This window comes from Eurosta solidaginis, chromosome X (genome assembly GCF_040869045.1).
Source record: "Eurosta solidaginis isolate ZX-2024a chromosome X, ASM4086904v1, whole genome shotgun sequence".
In the NCBI taxonomy this organism is placed as follows: Eukaryota; Metazoa; Arthropoda; class Insecta; order Diptera; family Tephritidae; genus Eurosta; species Eurosta solidaginis.
Window position 1 is genome coordinate 50,426,443 of NC_090324.1, and position 23,567 is coordinate 50,450,009.

At 40.5% G+C, this 23,567-nt stretch overlaps 1 protein-coding gene across 1 annotated transcript; it reads right to left on the minus strand.

Moving 5' to 3' along the window:
* Positions 1-18,617: 18,617 nt before the first annotated feature.
* LOC137234916 (uncharacterized) lies at positions 18,618-19,280 on the minus strand. The gene has a single exon (XM_067758236.1). It carries the CDS (start codon positions 19,278-19,280, stop codon positions 18,618-18,620), a length of 663 nt encoding a protein of 220 aa, XP_067614337.1.
* Between the last annotated feature and the right edge of the window lie 4,287 nt (positions 19,281-23,567).

Consider the following 23,567-nt stretch of genomic DNA (forward strand, 5'->3'; position numbering starts at 1 on the left):
ATTTCGGTTTTTCTGTTACCGCAGTCTAAATGTAACGTGGAATTTTTAAATACTTTGTAAATCCACTTATTGTCTTGGTATAGTTCTTCCCATAATGGAGTTTTCTTTGTTTCCTCATACTGGCAATCTGCTTGGCTGCCTTTTAAAAGTGGTGGCAGTTCACAGGTTTGATCCAAAGCAGATTCCCACGGTGTTTTTCCTTTGCATATGAGATGGCTATTTAAACCTCTAGTACACTTATTCAGTTCTGCTTGAGAAATCAAAAAATACAAGTGCAGCCCGAAGTTGTATACTAAGAAATTATTTTTTTGTTTTATCTTTATGATTTTTCCTTTGTACTCAAATAGGATCGCTATCAGTTTGTATATTTCTGACGATTCGCTGTGCATAAGTGGTATTTCTGCTTTAATTACCAGCTTGTTGTCGATTATGACTCCATTTGCTCTCATAATATTGTATACATCGCGTAGTTGGTTGTTATCTTGCTGTCCAGGTATTTGAAGTTTTGATGGAAGTTTTTCTTTAATCAGTACCAATTCCTCGTTCAACTGTGTTGGAGTGATAAGAGTTGGATTAATTCGTCCATGGTTCAAGTCTATCAATAATTCAATTATAGACTTTTGAATAGTCTCACATTCGCTCAATAAAATGGTGACTTGGGTTACTAACATTTGAAATTGGATGGCCATTTTATCTTTGTTAATGTTTTTTATTAATTCTGACTGAAACCTGTTGATTTGACTGGCTATTTTTGTAAATTGCATATTGACCTCATTTACATTTTTATTTATTATGTTTGCCGTGGAATTTATTATTGAAAATTGAGCCTTTAGTCTCTCTTTGATGTTATGCTGGTTATTCAGTAGTAATCTGAAGTTGGATTCTATTTGCTCTTCGCTGTCAGCATCCATTAGACCAAATAGCATATTATAAATAGAGCCAATCCATTCAAAGGGAGCCCTTCGTTGTCTTTTATTGGACACGATTAAATCGTGACTACTTTCTATCGCTTCATACCGCCTTCCTAGTGACAGCGATATAACCGTGCATGCTTCCTCGAAATCTGACAACAGATTGCAGTGATTTTTTATTCGATGTAGACAGCCTGGCATCATATTAATTTCTTCAAAATATGAATGGAGATCATAATATATTACCAAATTCCAATTTGAAGTTATGACGTCCATCTTTCCCAGTGAATCCAAATAGATAGCTGTGTTATCTGGAAGTTGAGCAACTACTCCATTGCTTCCTGTTTGACTGCTGACTGCTTTGAATCCATTTATTGGTGTAATACAAAACAGAACCATAAGTAGAAGTTCACATATGTTTGTAATTGGTCTGTGCTTTGCCAGTTTACTTGATTTAAATGTAGTTAGTACCTGTGCTAGTGATTCATCCGCTCGCTCTTCTTGATTAGTGTCTGGTGATATAACTAGCGGACATAACTTCTGAATCGGTCGTTTCAGCGTACTATTCTGTAGCTTCAATGTGGCGACTCGAACTCTACCATCAAGTCCTGGATTGCACTCTATTATTCTACCAAGAGGCCATTTAGCTGGTTGGGTATTCTCATCCTTTACTATGACTATGTCACCTATTTTCATATCTTCTGCTGGTGTTTTCCACTTATTTCTCTGTTGAAGGGCGTATAGATATTCATCCTTCCAACCTTTCCGAAAATCTCGCTGAATTTTTTGTATCAGCTTCCATTTATTCAAAGATGATATATTGTTGTCATCTTCTGAAGATGGTATCGATACCAATGGTCTCCCGATTAGAAAATGGCCTGGGGTCAAAGCATCCATTCCGTTTTCATCATTAATGGCATATAGTGGGCGTGAGGTTAATGATGCCCGATCTGTGCTAGAACAGTAGACATCTCCTCAAATGTAAGTTTTGTGTCTCCGATTGCTCGTTTCAAATGATATTTCATTCCTTTTACACCAGCCTCCCATATTCCACCAAAATGTAGTCCTGCCGGGGTATTAAGATGCCAAGTAATTTGCTCATTGGCTAAGATTGGTGCAACTTCACAATTTTGTTTTACTGCTTTTTTAAAGTCTTTTTCGAGCCATCTGCTTGCTCCCACGAAATTAGTTCCATTGTCGGAGTAAATGTGTAGAGATTTTCCTCGTCTGCCAAAAAATCTTCTTAGTGCTGTCAAAAATGCTTCTGTTGACAAGTCACTGACGGCTTCCAAATGTATAGCTTTGGTTGAAAGGCAGACAAATACTGCGACATATCCTTTGAACGATTTTTGTCCTCGCCCTTTAGAACACCTCATTTGAAAAGGTCCGGCATAGTCTACTCCAGTATATGTAAAGGGACTGGATATCGACACTCTGGCTAGTGGAAGATCACCCATGAGCTGCGTTGCAGCAGCTTGCTTGAATCGTATGCATTTACAACAGATACGTATGCAATGTTTCACTGCATTTTTTAATCCGATTATCCAGTATTGTCGCCTGACGACTGCTTCTGTTAACCGATTTCCACCATGTATTGTCGCATGATGATCATCTTTAATAATTAATCCGGCCAAGTTTGATTTTGGTACGACTATTGGGTGCTTTTCATTGTAAGGTAGCTCTGAATTTGTAAGCCTGCCTCCAACCCTTATTATGCCATTTTTATTCAAGAAGGGGTTAAGGCTTGCTAATTTGCTTGAACTCTTGACTGCTTTTCCATCAAGAAGTTTACTTAATTCTTCTTTATAAAAGTTCTTCTGTGTTTGTCGGATGACCGTTAATGTAGCTGTCTGAAGCTCCTCTGCCGATAAATGTGAAAATTTGCACGTTTCTTTCTTTTTACGAAAGCGTAAAATGTATGTTACCACTCTTTGTAATTTTAGCCAATGTTGCGGCGGCAAAACCACAGATAGGGCGCGCTCGCAATAATGGTGAGGAGAAAAGAAAGAAAAAACACAACGATTACGTTATAAAAAGATACACAATAATGTTTATTAAGAGAAAAGTAAATTCAAATTCAGAGTTAATCCACTTAATCACAATTCACGATTTCCGATGACGGAAGTGCAAAATGAATTCTATAATTTTTAGTATTATTGAAAGACTTACCTTCGGTGGATTGGCTGCTGGCGGTTTCTTAAACGTTCGCAAAAGAAGTGAAAGAGGTAAAAAGCCTTTAGTTCGCGGTCACCGCCGAATCCTAGGCTTAACTATTATCCAGCGGGGTAAACGGTTATCGGTATAAATCGATATGTATAAATGAAAAATGTGAGGTAAAAGGACAACGAAAAGGAAAAGTAAAGCGATACGAGGGTGCACCGCCATATTTAGGCTTGTGGCCTAAACATGCCGGCCCCCTTGCGGCGAGCAACTTCGAAACGACCGTGACGCCCCAACAACCAAGCCCCAAAGGGCTCGCGAGAACGAATCTCAACATAAAATTAACGAATCTCAACTTAAATTTAGACCCTGCTGTAAATGCGTATGGAAGAAAAATAGTGTGACCAGGATACATAATTCGACCGACGCCAGACGCTTCTCCGTGGGATTCCTGTGAATAAAGAGATGTTAGTCGAAATAGACATGGGTTGATTTTAGTGCACTTTACTTATTGAACGAACAGATGCCTGATTATTGCTGGTGGGCTCCAGACACTAACACCCCGAATATGGTGGCTTGAGTCAGCAGCCCGCCTACGTTCGACGGTGGTGTGCCGCTAACCACTAGTGTGAGCCGGACAGGTGTAGACCGGTGGAAAGCTGGATCCGCCAGCTTCATGAATTGTAGCGTGCACTTCACGTGATAGGATGTGCCGGTACGCTCTAACCCGAGGTCCTTTGCGAGGTTTACATCGATGATGGAGTTCGGAGCGCATGGATCGATAAGGGCGCGTACTGCGTGGATCTTCCCTCCTGCTGCTATCCGGACGACCGCCGTTGGAGCTATGGCTACGAATGCGCGTGTAATGGTCGTTGCTAGAGGAGTCTCCCGGAGGCGTCCCGTTCTGAAGCCGGCTGGCGTTGTTGGTTGGCGCGCGAGCGTTGTTGGTTGGCGCGCGAGCGTGGTTACTTGGGCACGAGCATTATACGGGACCGCCCTGCCAATTGAGCGTCGTGACGAGCGGGACGGACGTGGTCCCACGTCGCCGGCAGAGCGGTGCGATGGGGGGAAAGGACGTGTCTCCCCGCCATCCCCGCGTTGTAAGTTTGAAGGCTTTTCATGACGTAATAGCGGTCGGAAACGTTGTGGTCCTGAACCGCCCGGTGGTGTTGTTGCTACTATTGCAGTAGGATCTTCCCGTCGTTCGATCTCTTCGTCGGCGACGTCCCCTTCCCACCACAGGGTTTGTTCCGTGGCGTGGATGGATAGGGCTCCGTCGGAGTTTTCTTCGCCATCACTCTCATGGGACGGTGGTGGAACGTCGTCGAGGTGTGTTGACGTGTGGTGCTGCTCGTTGCACCGATGACAGCGATCTTCGCTGGGACATGTCTTCCGTTGGTGGAATGGCGATAAGCAATTGGTGCAGTATCTCAAATCTATAATCGTCTTTAGTCGATCCATGTTCGTCATGCCCCGGTAAATTGGGCAGAGCCTTATGCTGTGCGATTTTTCACATAGCCGGCATGGGACGCTGAATGTGCTGCCGCGTTCCTCCGTCTTGGCGCGTTTATGGGACAATCCAGTCATTCTGGAATATCAAATTGTTAATAGAACATTCGTAGATGCCCTTGGGTTGGGTGGCTTATGAGCGGAGACAAGGAGCTTAATTGGCTAAGCTTGTGGTTGGCGTACTCGGGATGAATAATCTGATTAAGTCAGTCTGCCGACATAATGACGTGTAGTGGTTGAAACCACTGTTAGGTTTGGTAAAATTGCATTGAGATACGCGTAAAGGTATCTTTAATTTTGAAAATATTTTCATCAGAATGAAAGTTCTGATGTTGAAACAATCAAGGAGTGAAATTAAGGATTATTAAATATAGACTTAGGACAAACTATATTTTTTGGTGTTTGCCTAATATAGAAAATATGCAGTAATATACGCTACATTTGTGTAGCAGATGGTATCACGAGTTACCCGTGTGTTTTCACGGCTCCTTGTAATTGCCCTACAAAATTTGGTCACAAAACTTACCCACGCCCATGCAAATGTGACTATGACTATAACCTATGAATGACTGTAAAATGACTAGTCAAATGACGTCCTGCAGATAAAATGTGCGACAGATGTAAAGAGGCCTTTATTCGCTGTCTGGGAACACTCTTTGTGTTGATTTGGGCCATGTTGTGTGAGGATCACAAATTGTGGTGTGTTTGTTGATTTCAACACAACCCTGGCAGGGATAGCTTACACTATCGAGTGTGGTAAGTTGTTGAGCTGTCAGCTGCTAACTCTTCCACTCATTGGAATGAGACAGCTGTGCGGTGCTGCCCATTGCAGTGTAATGATGCATAATGGTCATGTCATGAAAGTATTTAGGGACAGCTTGCGTCTGAGTCCTGACGGGACATTAAATTTATAGTCTGTTCTAAAAAGTTTAATTTCTCCCTTGTTTGTTGCATCGAAAGCATAGATGACACTACTTTATTCCTGCTGGGATTTCAAGCTTAGAGGGACTGACGAAAGTTTATCGGAACTTCAATACACAAACAAAAAAAAAACAATTTCTGTCATGAAAGCGAGACCACCATTGAGTGTGCCATGTTTTGTTTATGTTTTACATTTTAATTTTACACTACCCTTTTCAACAATGAAAACAATGCAAATAAACCGCGAAAATTATTTCGGTCTAGAGTGGTTCACCCTTTTGTTTTCACAAGAAAGTTGGTTTTAATTCTGTTTCTGTGCGCCAAATTGTCAAACTAAAAACAAAAACTTCGTTTGTCGGGAAAAAGTAAAGTCGTTCGGGTACTAACACTCGAGTTTGTTGGATCCCGCGGATCCGACTTGTGATCCCATGGGGTCGCGCATAATGTGTTTACGACTTAAGAAACAAAAGGCAATGTCAGACGAGTGGCAACCTTGTTTCGTTCAACCTTCGCTGTTCACAAGTTTATTATTTTGCAAATTACATATGTATGAACATGTGTTGTGACCAGCACTTCGTCCCCTTCCGTCACCATCCATGATTATTTTACACCAAATTTAATTTGTCTTTTTTAATTTTTTTTCCAATAGGTAGTCTTTCGCATAAGCCTTCCGGTGAGACGTTTAGTCTTTTCTAATGTATAAGAAAGACTAACGTCCAAGCACAGATCAAGTGAACGTGTGCTCATATATAAGTATATATATATATATATATATATATATATGGAAATTTTGCAGTCTTTATAACCATGATTGTAGTTAAAGTACACGTAAATTTAGTACTGAAAAAGATTTGTAAAACAATAGAATTTTTGTCCAAACAAAAGAAATGTAAATGAACATATGTATTAAAATAAAAATTTGTTTATTTTCAACAAAAGCCCTATGGATGACACTGTTTATGTTCATAAATCTAGGGGAGAGTCCTATTTTGTTCACAAATTTTTAGAAATTTTTACGAATATACTTGCAAAGATCGGATCCCCTTTTTTGTCGCATTCGTTTTTATTACCATGACTGTAGTTAAAGTACACGTAAATTTAGTACTGAAAAAATCTGGGAGAGATTCGCATCGTTATACCATAACTTTGGTTAAGGCACATGTAAATATATATATATGGAAATTTTGCAAAGTCATTTTATCATGACTGTAGTTAACCTACACGTAAATTTGGTGCAAAAGAGAAAATTCAGAGAGCATGCATATAATTATAACAAAAAAGGAACAGATGCTTCACACCCACTCATGTGTAAACAAAGAAGACAAAAAATAGTGTGTGTATATTTATTTAACTATAATATTAGCTACAACACCAGGCACTTTGAACGCTATACGATTGGATGGCTCATGAAAGAACATTGTTTGATCTATAATTGTGTTGAAAACATGTAGTGAGGATTTAGATGTATTATTTTCGTTGAAAGTATTTGTTGACACAATAGGAACGATACTATCATAGTTCAGACTCTGTAGTTGAAAGCGTCTTTCTCCAGACATGTCGTATTTGTTGTTGTCATCCATAAGTAGATCATAAACATAGTCGATGAATAGTTTTTCATTTGGATCTATTAGCGAAAGTAAGCTGTGTCTTTCTGCATCACCGAGTAGGTTGTTGTTGATGAGATAATTTTTTTGTTGTTTATTTGCCGATAGAATAAGGTCGATTAGAGTGAAGAGAGGGTTAGAGTTGTATGCTTTGTAGCGTGTAATTGAGAATGATTTGAAAATATTGACATTCATTTGTTTGAGTTCGCGAAAATCTTTCATCGTTTTAAGTTGTTGGTCATCCGGTTGACACATTCCTTGCCGAAAAATGATGATATTATTTATGCTATTAATATTGAAGTCGTTGGTAAAGAAGCGTTGAAAAAATGGTACAAAATCAGCCATAATGTTGACCATGTTTGAATAGTTGGGATTGCATGCCATTTTTATGAATCGACTCAACCATACAGTAATGATATTTTGATGTGCATATAAATACAAATGTAGAAACTCGTCAATAATTTCACCTATTGTATAGTTTCTACCAATACTGCGCTTGTTGTCGATCGTGTCGTAAGAACCGCGATAAATATCTTCACGATCGTTTGTATCGATGTCGTGAATTAGCTCATCAAGTTGGGTGGAAAATTTAGTGCTTAAAATGTGTTTATAAAATTCCAGATCGTCATTGTGTATGCGCACGTTGGCCATACGCGCAATCATAAGATGAATTTTTATAATTGAGTTGAGAATATTAATTCGATGGCGGCCACCGTGGTGTGATGGTAGCGTGCTCCGCCTATCACACCGTATGCCCTGGGTTCAACTCCCGGGCAAAGCAACATCAAAATTTTAGAAATAAGATTTTTCAATTAGAAGAAAATTTTTCTAAGCGGGGTCGCCCCTCGGCAGTGTTTGGCAAGCACTCCGGGTGTATTTCTGCCATGAAAAGCTCTCAGTGAAAACTCATCTGCTTTGCAGATGCCGTTCGGAGTGGGCATAAAACATGTAGGTCCCGTCCGGCCAATTTGTAGGGAAAATCAAGAGGAGCACGACGCAAATTGGAAGAGAAGCTCGGCCTTAGATCTCTTCGGAGGTTATCGCGCCTTACATTTTTTATTTTTATATTAATTCGATTATATTTAAATCGGTGAGTTTGTCAGTTGATGGTTGGTTGCACAAAAGTTCCTTTTGTTCGCTTGTGTACTCACCATGTACTACTTTGGGGATTTCTTTGAAATGTTAAAGGCGAAAGATTTGAAGACGCGAAATGCTCGATTGAAACGATTCGTATACAGTTCCTTGTCGTTGGTGGTGATATCAGTGGCTGTGAAGCGTATATCGTCGGCCTCCAGTTGAAACACATTGGCTATATCATTGTCGGATAGTTTTTTGCGATTTAGAACGAGGGTATCGTATATATATTCGATATCGTCTGCGTTCACCATCTCGGTGAGGAAGAATATTTTTTACAATTTTCGTATGAAACGTCATCGAAGCATCGGTATGAAACTGAGAAAGCCAATGGAGTTCATAAATTTATGATGATAGGGTGGGGCGGTGAAATTTTGTTTTTTCATAACGAAATTTGGCAGAAACGTTACTCTTATTACTATATGTCTGCTTGCTAAAAATTAGCAAAATCGGAGAACGACCACGCCCACTTTTAAAATTTTTTTTTTTAATTCAAATTTTACAAGAAAACTTAATATCTTTACAGTATATAAGTACATTATGCCAACATTCAACTCCAGTAATGATATGGTGCAACAAAATACAAAAATAAAAGAAAATTTCAAAATGGGCGTGGCTCCGCCCTTTTTCATTTAATTTGTCTAGGATACTTTTAATGCCATAAGTCGAACAAAAATTTACCAATCCTTGTGAAATTTGGTAGAAGCTTAGATTCTACGACGATAACTGTTTTCTGTGAAAAAGGGCTAAATCGGTTGAAGCCGCGCCCAGTTTTTATACACAGTCGACCGTCTGTCCTTCCGCTCGGCCTTTAACACGATAACTTGAGCAAAAATCGATATATCTTTACTAAATTCAGTTCACGTACTTATCTGAACTCACTTTGTATTGGTGTAAAAACTGTTCGAAATCCGACTATGACCACGCCCACTTTTTCGATATCGAAAATTACGAAAAATGAAAAAAATGCCATAATTATATACCAAATACGAAAAAAGGGATGAAACATGATAATTGTATTGGTCTATTGACGCAAAATTAAACTTGGTAAAATGGGTGTCACACCTACCATATTAAGTAGAAGAAAATGAAAAAGTTTTGCAGGGCGAAATCAAAAGCCCTTGGAATCTTGGAAGGAATACTGTTCGTGGTATTACAAATATAAATAAATTAGCGGTACCCGACAGATGAAGTTCTGGATCACCCTGGTCCACATTTTGGTCGATATCGTACAAAAAAATTCTAGAGTCACCCCTGGCCCACCTTTATGGCGATATCTCGAAAAGGCATCCACCTATGGAGCTAAGGCCCACTCCCTTTTAAAATACTCATTAACACCTTTCATTTAATACGCATATCGTACAAACAAATTCTAGAGTCACCCCTGGTCCACCTTTATGGCGATATCTCGAAAAGGCGTCCACCTATAGAACTAAGACCCACGCTCTTTTAAAATACTCATTAACAACTTTCATTTGAAACCCCTATCGTAAAAACGAATTCTAGAGTCACCCCTGGTCCACCTTTATGGCGATATCTCGAAAAGGCGTCCACCTATAGAACTAAGGCCCACGCCCTTTTATAATACTCATTAACACCTTTCATTTGATACCCATATTGTACAAACGCATTCTAGAGTCACCCCTGGTCCACGTTTATGGCGATATCCCGAAAAGGCGTACACCCATAGAAATAAGGCCCACTCCCTTTTAAAACACTTATTAACACCTTTCGTTTGATACCCGTATTGTACAAGCGCATTCCAGGGTTACTCTCGGTTCATTTTCCTACATGGTTATTTTCCCTTATGTTGCCACCATAGCTCTCAACTGAGTATGTAATGTTCGGTTACACCCGAACTTAACCTTCCTTACTTGTTAATTATTAGTATTAATAAGATGTACATATTTTATATAAATAATTAAATATTATTAAGAAATTAAAACTGTCTTCAATTAGTTTCAACAGATTTCATCGGTTGGCATTGTGGTGTAATGATTGTAACAATTACTGGCAATTGCCTAATTATTTAGTGGTTTTGCATGGAAATTTTGATTTAACCATGATGAAACGTCTTCTCAATATCAATTTGTATCTATACCACAAACTATTCGAATTGGATTTCAATGATTGTTTTGGACCCAATTACGAATTCGAGAAGGAGCTAACATTCGTCTTTATGGAGTTTAAGAGAAGATTAAAGACCCAATACAAGGGGATTCGAGTTCTCGATATAGATATAATCTCTAGCCTAGAGGAGAACATGTCTGCCATTATTAACTTTGTGCTACAAATAAAGAGCTCATTTGATACAATGTCTCAGCGTATATTGGAGAATAGTTCGAAGAATTTTCTCGTAAAGTTGCAAATATTAAAAAAGAATATTTTAAAGTCGCTAAAATCGGAAAATTTGAAATGCTGCATCGACAATATGATGGATTTGAATATAGCTGGTTTTGATACCTGTATAAAGAAAATCTTAAAAATATGTTCCTAAACCTAATATATGTGTATGTGTGATTATTTATATGTATGATGATAGAGATTTATTTATTATTTGATTAATGCTAGCCTCCTGATTTTTATAATCGTGATGTGGGCATTTGTAGCATTTACAAGTAGGCAAACATTTTAAAACTAAGATAAGAAACGTATCTTGTGTTTGGCTATAAATGTCAGACAGTAAAATGATTTAGGTATATTTGTATATGTATGTAAACATTTGTAATTTTTATGTGTTGTGAACGAAGTGATCGTTTTTGCTAAATATATGTATGTACATGTTGGAAATATCAGTTTACGTGTCAATATTACTTCTCAAAAATATCTACGGATTATATTACTAATATTTGTTCACATGTGTATATGCATGTTCAATTTTTATTTGAACATATTGCCGAGGGGAAAATTATCGTTTTGGTCTAGGTATGTTTTTATTGAAATGGATGTGTGTGGACTGTATGTATTTTGCTATTTTACTGTGTGTACATGTTTTTATATTTTTATGTTTGTGGACGTGAAAGATTTATAGTGATTTTATCTTTTGACTTGCATTTGTATATGACATAAAATATTAAAAGGCAAATGATAAGTAAAATGTTAGTATTAGAGACAAATTTCCGCTATGATTTTTAAGTTCAGGTTGCTTATCTTTAGTTCATTTTTGGCCAATTTTTCAATATCCCTTTTGAGTTTGTCTAACTCCTTGTTACTGCTTATATTGTTGATTTGTAGTGGAGTTATGTTGTCCTCAGAAATGTTGTGTATGGCTGTGGCTATTGGATCCTGTTCTGTATTGATTGTGCTCTGCATTTTAAATATTTGTAAACCTGATATGGTTATACCTTCGTGCCTGGCAGTGCAACGGGATTTGATGGAAATAATTCCTTGGGCTGGAATTTCCATTATTTCGGTTTTTCTGTTACCGCAGTCTAAATGTAACGTGGAATTTTTAAATACTTTGTAAATCCACTTATTGTCTTGGTATAGTTCTTCCCATAATGGAGTTTTCTTTGTTTCCTCATACTGGCAATCTGCTTGGCTGCCTTTTAAAAGTGGTGGCAGTTCACAGGTTTGATCCAAAGCAGATTCCCACGGTGTTTTTCCTTTGCATATGAGATGGCTATTTAAACCTCTAGTACACTTATTCAGTTCTGCTTGAGAAATCAAAAAATACAAGTGCAGCCCGAAGTTGTATACTAAGAAATTATTTTTTTGTTTTATCTTTATGATTTTTCCTTTGTACTCAAATAGGATCGCTATCAGTTTGTATATTTCTGACGATTCGCTGTGCATAAGTGGTATTTCTGCTTTAATTACCAGCTTGTTGTCGATTATGACTCCATTTGCTCTCATAATATTGTATACATCGCGTAGTTGGTTGTTATCTTGCTGTCCAGGTATTTGAAGTTTTGATGGAAGTTTTTCTTTAATCAGTACCAATTCCTCGTTCAACTGTGTTGGAGTGATAAGAGTTGGATTAATTCGTCCATGGTTCAAGTCTATCAATAATTCAATTATAGACTTTTGAATAGTCTCACATTCGCTCAATAAAATGGTGACTTGGGTTACTAACATTTGAAATTGGATGGCCATTTTATCTTTGTTAATGTTTTTTATTAATTCTGACTGAAACCTGTTGATTTGACTGGCTATTTTTGTAAATTGCATATTGACCTCATTTACATTTTTATTTATTATGTTTGCCGTGGAATTTATTATTGAAAATTGAGCCTTTAGTCTCTCTTTGATGTTATGCTGGTTATTCAGTAGTAATCTGAAGTTGGATTCTATTTGCTCTTCGCTGTCAGCATCCATTAGACCAAATAGCATATTATAAATAGAGCCAATCCATTCAAAGGGAGCCCTTCGTTGTCTTTTATTGGACACGATTAAATCGTGACTACTTTTTATCGCTTCATACCGCCTTCCTAGTGACAGCGATATAACCGTGCATGCTTCCTCGAAATCTGACAACAGATTGCAGTGATTTTTTATTCGATGTAGACAGCCTGGCATCATATTAATTTCTTCAAAATATGAATGGAGATCATAATATATTACCAAATTCCAATTTGAAGTTATGACGTCCATCTTTCCCAGTGAATCCAAATAGATAGCTGTGTTATCTGGAAGTTGAGCAACTACTCCATTGCTTCCTGTTTGACTGCTGACTGCTTTGAATCCATTTATTGGTGTAATACAAAACAGAACCATAAGTAGAAGTTCACATATGTTTGTAATTGGTCTGTGCTTTGCCAGTTTACTTGATTTAAATGTAGTTAGTACCTGTGCTAGTGATTCATCCGCTCGCTCTTCTTGATTAGTGTCTGGTGATATAACTAGCGGACATAACTTCTGAATCGGTCGTTTCAGCGTACTATTCTGTAGCTTCAATGTGGCGACTCGAACTCTACCATCAAGTCCTGGATTGCACTCTATTATTCTACCAAGAGGCCATTTAGCTGGTTGGGTATTCTCATCCTTTACTATGACTATGTCACCTATTTTCATATCTTCTGCTGGTGTTTTCCACTTATTTCTCTGTTGAAGGGCGTATAGATATTCATCCTTCCAACCTTTCCGAAAATCTCGCTGAATTTTTTGTATCAGCTTCCATTTATTCAAAGATGATATATTGTTGTCATCTTCTGAAGATGGTATCGATACCAATGGTCTCCCGATTAGAAAATGGCCTGGGGTCAAAGCATCCATTCCGTTTTCATCATTAATGGCATATAGTGGGCGTGAGGTTAATGATGCCCGATCTGTGCTAGAACAGTAGACATCTCCTCAAATGTTAGTTTTGTGTCTCCGATTGCTCGTTTCAAATGATATTTCATTCCTTTTACACCAGCCTCCCATATTCCACCAAAATGTAGTCCTGCCGGGGTATTAAGATGCCAAGTAATTTGCTCATTGGCTAAGATTGGTGCAACTTCACAATTTTGTTTTACTGCTTTTTTAAAGTCTTTTTCGAGCCATCTGCTTGCTCCCACGAAATTAGTTCCATTGTCGGAGTAAATGTGTAGAGATTTTCCTCGTCTGCCAAAAAATCTTCTTAGTGCTGTCAAAAATGCTTCTGTTGACAAGTCACTGACGGCTTCCAAATGTATAGCTTTGGTTGAAAGGCAGACAAATACTGCGACATATCCTTTGAACGATTTTTGTCCTCGCCCTTTAGAACACCTCATTTGAAAAGGTCCGGCATAGTCTACTCCAGTATATGTAAAGGGACTGGATATCGACACTCTGGCTAGTGGAAGATCACCCATGAGCTGCGTTGCAGCAGCTTGCTTGAATCGTATGCATTTACAACAGATACGTATGCAATGTTTCACTGCATTTTTTAATCCGATTATCCAGTATTGTCGCCTGACGACTGCTTCTGTTAACCGATTTCCACCATGTATTGTCGCATGATGATCATCTTTAATAATTAATCCGGCCAAGTTTGATTTTGGTACGACTATTGGGTGCTTTTCATTGTAAGGTAGCTCTGAATTTGTAAGCCTGCCTCCAACCCTTATTATGCCATTTTTATTCAAGAAGGGGTTGAGGCTTGCTAATTTGCTTGAACTCTTGACTGCTTTTCCATCAAGAAGTTTACTTAATTCTTCTTTATAAAAGTTCTTCTGTGTTTGTCGGATGACCGTTAATGTAGCTGTCTGAAGCTCCTCTGCCGATAAATGTGAAAATTTGCACGTTTCTTTCTTTTTACGAAAGCGTAAAATGTATGTTACCACTCTTTGTAATTTTAGCCAATGTTGCGGCGGCAAAACCACAGATAGGGCGCGCTCGCAATAATGGTGAGGAGAAAAGAAAGAAAAAACACAACGATTACGTTATAAAAAGATACACAATAATGTTTATTAAGAGAAAAGTAAATTCAAATTCAGAGTTAATCCACTTAATCACAATTCACGATTTCCGATGACGGAAGTGCAAAATGAATTCTATAATTTTTAGTATTATTGAAAGACTTACCTTCGGTGGATTGGCTGCTGGCGGTTTCTTAAACGTTCGCAAAAGAAGTGAAAGAGGTAAAAAGCCTTTAGTTCGCGGTCACCGCCGAATCCTAGGCTTAACTATTATCCAGCGGGGTAAACGGTTATCGGTATAAATCGATATGTATAAATGAAAAATGTGAGGTAAAAGGACAACGAAAAGGAAAAGTAAAGCGATACGAGGGTGCACCGCCATATTTAGGCTTGTGGCCTAAACATGCCGGCCCCCTTGCGGCGAGCAACTTCGAAACGACCGTGACGCCCCAACAACCAAGCCCCAAAGGGCTCGCGAGAACGAATCTCAACATAAAATTAACGAATCTCAACTTAAATTTAAACCCTGCTGTAAATGCGTATGGAAGAAAAATAGTGTGACCAGGATACATAATTCGACCGACGCCAGACGCTTCTCCGTGGGATTCCTGTGAATAAAGAGATGTTAGTCGAAATAGACATGGGTTGATTTTAGTGCACTTTACTTATTGAACGAACAGATGCCTGATTATTGCTGGTGGGCTCCAGACACTAACACCCCGAATATGGTGGCTTGAGTCAGCAGCCCGCCTACGTTCGACGGTGGTGTGCCGCTAACCACTAGTGTGAGCCGGACAGGTGTAGACCGGTGGAAAGCTGGATCCGCCAGCTTCATGAATTGTAGCGTGCACTTCACGTGATAGGATGTGCCGGTACGCTCTAACCCGAGGTCCTTTGCGAGGTTTACATCGATGATGGAGTTCGGAGCGCATGGATCGATAAGGGCGCGTACTGCGTGGATCTTCCCTCCTGCTGCTATCCGGACGACCGCCGTTGGAGCTATGGCTACGAATGCGCGTGTAATGGTCGTTGCTAGAGGAGTCTCCCGGAGGCGTCCCGTTCTGAAGCCGGCTGGCGTTGTTGGTTGGCGCGCGAGCGTTGTTGGTTGGCGCGCGAGCGTGGTTACTTGGGCACGAGCATTATACGGGACCGCCCTGCCAATTGAGCGTCGTGACGAGCGGGACGGACGTGGTCCCACGTCGCCGGCAGAGCGGTGCGATGGGGGGAAAGGACGTGTCTCCCCGCCATCCCCGCGTTGTAAGTTTGAAGGCTTTTCATGACGTAATAGCGGTCGGAAACGTTGTGGTCCTGAACCGCCCGGTGGTGTTGTTGCTACTATTGCAGTAGGATCTTCCCGTCGTTCGATCTCTTCGTCGGCGACGTCCCCTTCCCACCACAGGGTTTGTTCCGTGGCGTGGATGGATAGGGCTCCGTCGGAGTTTTCTTCGCCATCACTCTCATGGGACGGTGGTGGAACGTCGTCGAGGTGTGTTGACGTGTGGTGCTGCTCGTTGCACCGATGACAGCGATCTTCGCTGGGACATGTCTTCCGTTGGTGGAATGGCGATAAGCAATTGGTGCAGTATCTCAAATCTATAATCGTCTTTAGTCGATCCATGTTCGTCATGCCCCGGTAAATTGGGCAGAGCCTTATGCTGTGCGATTTTTCACATAGCCGGCATGGGACGCTGAATGTGCTGCCGCGTTCCTCCGTCTTGGCGCGTTTATGGGACAATCCAGTCATTCTGGAATATCAAATTGTTAATAGAACATTCGTAGATGCCCTTGGGTTGGGTGGCTTATGAGCGGAGACAAGGAGCTTAATTGGCTAAGCTTGTGGTTGGCGTACTCGGGATGAATAATCTGATTAAGTCAGTCTGCCGACATAATGACGTGTAGTGGTTGAAACCACTGTTAGGTTTGGTAAAATTGCATTGAGATACGCGTAAAGGTATCTTTAATTTTGAAAATATTTTCATCAGAATGAAAGTTCTGATGTTGAAACAATCAAGGAGTGAAATTAAGGATTATTAAATATAGACTTAGGACAAACTATATTTTTTGGTGTTTGCCTAATATAGAAAATATGCAGTAATATACGCTACATTTGTGTAGCAGATGGTATCACGAGTTACCCGTGTGTTTTCACGGCTCCTTGTAATTGCCCTACAAAATTTGGTCACAAAACTTACCCACGCCCATGCAAATGTGACTATGACTATAACCTATGAATGACTGTAAAATGACTAGTCAAATGACGTCCTGCAGATAAAATGTGCGACAGATGTAAAGAGGCCTTTATTCGCTGTCTGGGAACACTCTTTGTGTTGATTTGGGCCATGTTGTGTGAGGATCACAAATTGTGGTGTGTTTGTTGATTTCAACACAACCCTGGCAGGGATAGCTTACACTATCGAGTGTGGTAAGTTGTTGAGCTGTCAGCTGCTAACTCTTCCACTCATTGGAATGAGACAGCTGTGCGGTGCTGCCCATTGCAGTGTAATGATGCATAATGGTCATGTCATGAAAGTATTTAGGGACAGCTTGCGTCTGAGTCCTGACGGGACATTAAATTTATAGTCTGTTCTAAAAAGTTTAATTTCTCCCTTGTTTGTTGCATCGAAAGCATATATGACACTACTTTATTCCTGCTGGGATTTCAAGCTTAGAGGGACTGACGAAAGTTTATCGGAACTTCAATACACAAACAAAAAAAAACAATTTCTGTCATGAAAGCGAGACCACCATTGAGGGTGCCATGTTTTGTTTATGTTTTACATTTTAATTTTACACTACCCTTTTCAACAATGAAAACAATGCAAATAAACCGCGAAAATTATTTCGGTCTAGAGTGGTTCACCCTTTTGTTTTCACAAGAAAGTTGGTTTTAATTCTGTTTCTGTGCGCCAAATTGTCAAACTAAAAACAAAAACTTCGTTTGTCGGGAAAAAGTAAAGTCGTTCGGGTACTAACACTCGAGTTTGTTGGATCCCGCGGATCCGACTTGTGATCCCATGGGGTCGCGCATAATGTGTTTACGACTTAAGAAACAAAAGGCAATGTCAGACAAGTGGCAACCTTGTTTCGTTCAGTCAGAATGGTATCCATTCATGAAAATGTGAATACATACCGATTGTGACTGAATAACCTTCATAAAAGTATGTACCTCACTGAAGAAAAAAAACGTGTTCTGGGTAAAATATGCCCTTTTTCTTTAAGAATTGGGGTGTTAAAGTGTGTAAATGCTGATTTCATGCAACTTAGGATAAATGCATACTATGTGGATGAATTAATGGGAACTGGACCTGCATACAAAAACTTGCATTATTTACTTAACCTGGCAAAGTAAAACATTGAGCCTATGGCTAAGGAAAACTACTACATACAACGATGAGTTGGTAATTGCACATACGGGTGATATGATAGACGCACCTACTAGCATGGTATTATTCATTTTCAATGATAAAACTAATTTTTTTTATTAAACTAGATTTCTATACATTATATTAAACAAAAATCTTGTGAACAAACTGACACTAGAACAAAACAGCAAAACGTGTTTTTTAGTGCGAATTTTCGTAGGGCCAATCGGTATCTGCGTCGTATATGCTTTGTGTATGCAGCTGTAGGCCTTAACAATTTTTGCTGAACCGGATTACCTATTAAAGGCTTAAAAGAATTGTTTACAGATGGCTAGCTGTCTGTTTTTGCTATATGATATTTAAAACTTTGCGTACGTAAAGTATATGATTTTCCGTTTTTAAACGTTAATGTATCTTAATTACTCCTCATCAGCGCTTTTAACTATATAAATTCAAAGCCTTCATATTTTGAATCTGTATCAATACGTTGCTCTGGTAATATTGTGTGTCCCTCAATATCGAAAGCGTTTATGAATGTTGTAGTTTTACCCTCTACTTCCTAACTTTTTATAGCAACTATTATTTTGTCATCAGTATTGGGTACGAATTTGAAACTTGAATATTCATGTGTGGGCGCTGTATTCGTGGCGTCTAAGGGAACAGTTGTAATTTTTGTAAAACGTTCATCTGCCGTGATTAGTAAGTTACAACCCAGATGTTCATCGCGCGTTTCGTTGTACTTTTCACGCGAGCAGCGTCTTGGTAAAGTACCATTTCCTTTGATGTGCTGACCAAAATACCTCCTGTGTGATCATCGATGGTAAGTAGTTTTCCATTGAATGTTACGAGTTCTGATAACTCCATACCACGTCCTTTGAGCGAAAATGCAGATTCTAATTTAACAGGATCGCCACCATCCCCTTTCACAGTGATTTCTGGTTTTGACTTGCGATATGTCAAATATCCCTTCTTTAAATAGCTGCGCCATACTGTGCTACCATCTTTCCCTACAACTTTTGAGTTTGTATCCAAATCAGCTAATATACCCATACGATAAGTCAACTCACTGGAGTGTACCTCTATGGGTGGCGTAAGTGGATATTTCTTATCGTAAGCTAAATAATCAGGATTTCTGGTTATACTGACAGCAGCGGTACTACGTGTTGAACTGCTAGAACTTTTACGCCATGCTATATCTGAGGAAGATTGTGAACCTGTGCGCACATAAGCAAATAGAAAGCATAACAGAATAACACAGCACGCGAACAGCCCGAAATGATAATTGAAACGTAATGTTCGATTTCCTATTCGATAAGTTGGTGGCGTACGTAACGCTGAACGCCAATCGCGTGTATACATCACCGACTGTGTATGCGACAGATTCGAAGTCGTGTGGTGGTATGATGTGCGTGGAGTGCTTGACCTATCGACTTGGCGGTATGCGTAGCACAGCATTCGACGCCCTTCCCCACAATATTGATTTTTTTTTTATAGGTTTGTTGACGTAATGTGGGAATATACAATTTGATTGAAAACCCACGATATGTTGTATTGTTTAAAAAACCGACAATGTAAACGCAAAAGCAACTGGTGCTTTTTACCTATTTGTGCTGACCCTTTGAACCCCCTTACTTTATTTGGTGGTTATATAGCGATATAATAAATATCCTGATTAGGTTAACCCATGTAAGGAATGATGTTTTATAATTGTTTCAGGATTTTAGGTGATATGAGGAATTTTGAGTATCTCGCAATTGGTGTACATACAATGGCACATGCCTTTCCGATGTAACAGAGAAGAAAAACTCTGGTTTGGGGCAGTGCCTCGAATGATCACTGGTACCTTGCGTCGACAATGTAGTCCTTGTTGCTTCGAGGACGGAACCGAATGTCTTCACAATGCCCATCCCTATATGGTTGCATAGTCAAATATCTAGGTCACCATATATGTTTGGGTTTACCTACAAATTGGCTGAATGCCATTTTTATACAAGCTATAGTTCTTCTCAGTCTAACGTAAGCGCGTTAAGATTGAGGTGTATTAGTAGTACAGGCTGGGCCATTTAGCTCGCCCCAGTTTTCGGAATCTGCGAGTTTGGTTGCTGGGGATCAAGCATCGGTGGTACGATGGCTCCTGTTGCTTTGAAATAGGGGGGGGGGGGGTGTAATTCTGATAATTGCTGATTCAATGGTATGTCGCCTATAGTAGATCTGCGTTAGGATTGTTGGCTTCGTTCGGGGTGAACGAGAGCTGAGTTCGGCGGGTTGTAGGCCTCGTTCGGGGTAAAACGAGGTAGGGGTTAAGGGGGTTGTTATAACGTGTGTGAGTTACAAGTCTCCCTCACCCTCACTGAAGGGTGGTAGTAGGACCAATTTCGTGATTGGTCTAGTGGTTTGTCCCCTTGCCGTATCCAGTTCGACGACTCGAACTCGGTTATCGGGGCCATAGTGGAAGTTGGCTATCCGACCTAGTCTCCATTCGTTGGGAGGCAGATTGTCCTCCTTAATGACGACTAAGTCCCCCTGTTTGAGATTCGATTGTGGATGCTTCCACTTAACGCGCTTCTGCAGTTCGGTGAGATACTCAGTTTTCCACCGTTTGCAGAAGGTTTGATGCAGCGCCTTAAGTTTTTCCCATCGATTGACGAGTGATGCGCGATTCTCGCTGACGTCGATCTCCGGTGGAGCTAACAGGTACCCTCCAACGAGGAAATGGCCTGGAGTAAGGGGCTCCAAATTAGACGGCTCGTTGGAGGAGGGCTTAACGGTCGAGAATTGAGACAGGACTCGATTCGACAAAGTAGTGTGCTGAACTCTTCAAGGGTAAATTTGTGACCCAAAGCGATCTTGAAGTGGTTCTTGAAGCTTTTGACCCCTGCCTCCCATAGTCCGCCCATGTGAGGAGCTCCTGGTGGTATGAAATGCCATGTCAGGTTTTGGTGACTGTACTTGGATAAAGTTTGGTTGCGAGCGTCCGCCAGGAAAGCTTTGAGTTCTGAGCGGAGAGCTCTGGAGGCTCCGACAAAGTTGGTTCCGTTGTCGGAGTAGATGTTCTTTGGACATCCTCGCCGAGCGACAAACCTATCGAAAGCTGCCAGGAATGCGGCCGTACTGAGGTCACTAGTGGCTTCCAAGTGAATCGCTTTGGTTGCAAAGCAAACAAAGAGGCAGACGTAACCCTTTGATGTCAAATGGTCCGGCAAATCTACCCCCGCATTGGTGAAAGACCGGGAAAAGGTGGTTCGTTCTGAGGGTAGATCTCCCATAAGTTGGGTTTGGGTCCGCTTGCGGAATATTGTGCAGGTTTTGCAATTGTGTATGACCGATCGGATCATATTTTTGACCCTAGGGATCCAATATTGTATGCGTAGGCGACGAAACATAAGTTGGTTCTCCCCATGCAGGGTGTCTTTATGGATGAACTGGACAAGAAGTCGTGTGAGCCGGCAGTCATACGGCAGAATGATCGGGTGCCGTTCACTGTAGAGAAGATCCTTGGTCCCTGAAAGACGACCGCCCACTCTCAATATGCCCTTTTCATCGACAAGGGGGGTAAGAGGGAGGATTTCACTCTTTGAACCGATGAGCTTCCCGGAATTTAAACTCGAAAATTCCTCCGAATAGTGCCTCCGTTGGTAGAAAGCTATTAACTGACTTGTCGTGGCCTGGATTTCATCGGGTGAAATGAAGTGCGATGCCGCTTTAAAGGAAGATTTTGTCTTAGGATTGGTTCTTTGGATAAATCTTCGAACATACGATATGACCCTCAAGGCCCTGGACAAATTAGAAAACCGTTCGAGGATGTCGTCTTTCTCTTTTATTTTTGAAGTTGTATGAACCTGCACCCGTTTTTCCTCTAGGTTAGTCCGATAGTCCTTTTCTTGTATTGGCCATTCTGTCTTATCTTCTTGTAACCAAGAAGGTCCCTGCCACCACAAAGAGTTATTGACTAACTCCTTCGCTGATAGTCCTCGGCTAGCCAGGTCTGCAGGATTGGATGCGGTTTCTACGTGGTGCCAGGATTTTTTTCCTACCTTTTCTACTATTTTCGTTACTCGATGAGCGATAAATGTTGACCAAGAACAAGGGGGTTTTCTTATCCACGCCAAAACAATCGTGGAGTCTATCCATAGGTGTAGATTGAAATTTCTAAATGCAGATTTGCACACACTGATTCGATGGTTTCGGCCAGCAACACTGCACCGCATAGCTCTAATCGGGGTAAGGAAATTGTTTTAACGGGTGCTACTCTTGTTTTTGCTATTAATAAGTTAACGTAGACCTCATCCTTTATCTTTGCTCGTAAAAAGACTGTCGCGGTGTAAGCTTTTTCCGAGGCGTCGCAAAAGCCGTGTATTTCAACGTCGTTGGTTGGCGTAAAATACACCCAACGTGGGATACGAATTCCGTTAATGGAGGGGTATTCCTGCATAAAATTATGCCATCGGTCTAGGGTTCCTGCCGACACTGGTTCGTCCCAGTCAGTCCCTTCTAGCCAAATGCTTTGCATAATGATTTTGGCAACAATGACGACTGGGGCGAGCCAACCTAGAGGATCAAAAAGTTTAGCGATTGCAGAAAGTATTGCCCTTTTCGTTAACATATCCCGATTTTCAATTGGTTTTGCTTGAAATAAAAATAATCGGCATGCGCGTTCTATCGAATGCCTAGGGTCTTGACCGTACTCGTGTCCTCGAATTCCAAAAAGTCTTCGTTGAGCAGATGAGGTTTGGGTATCCCTTTCAGTATTCTTGAGCAATTTGACGTCCATTTGCGAAGGAAAAAACCTGCGGACTGTAAAGCATCTGTGATTTCATCGCGAGCTTTAGGTGTGGATTCGATGCTGTGTCCCCCGGCTAGAACGTCATCGACGTACATACCTGTCCGTAAGATATCTGCGGCAATTGGTGATGAAGTTTAAACGTCTGCAATTGGTGATGAAGTTTAAACGTCTGCTAGTTGCTGCAGTGTCCTTATCGCCAGATAAGGAGCACAATTGACTCCAAAGGTAACTGTCTTTAATTCGTAGACGCTGATAGGGTGACTAGGATTGTTGCGAAAAACTATTCTCTGGAATTGTGTTTGGTTCGTCTTTACCCATATCTGCCGGTACATCGTAAATGTCGCCTCCAAGTATGAAGTCGACTGGTTCATTAATGAAGAACCTCTTATCCGCCAGAATCAGATCAGGTAACGCTTGCCGAGTCGTTGCGCTCACTTGGCAAGTCGGAAGGTCCCCTGTTAATTGAGGCAGGACTAGGGCCACTTTATTGATGCTTATTAAGGGGTCTCTAAGCGAACCTAGCGTAATCGCACATGATTCCTTTACCTTGCAGATGGTGTATTATTTATTCCTGACACTTGCACATGCAGACGTTTGGATGGAAGGTTTATTCGCTTTTTTAGTCTTTCTGTTATGAAAGAGCATTCGGACCCAGAGTCTATCAGCGCTCTGGCGGAAAATTTCACTCCGTTGTAGATTATATTAACCCGCGCTGTTCCTAATAACACCCCTTTTGTTGTGTTAGCATGACACGAAGAGACGTTAATAGCACTATCTTGTATTTTTTCAGACTCCATCCTTGCCCTACCCTGCTGTGAGGTTGAAGGTGTATTGTCGGTGGCGTTTTGAGTCCACCGTTGGCG

Coding starts and splice junctions, on each gene's coding strand:
- LOC137234916 (XM_067758236.1), bottom strand. CDS start 19,280: ATGTATACACGCGATTGGCGTTCAGCGTTACGTACGCCACCAACTTAT.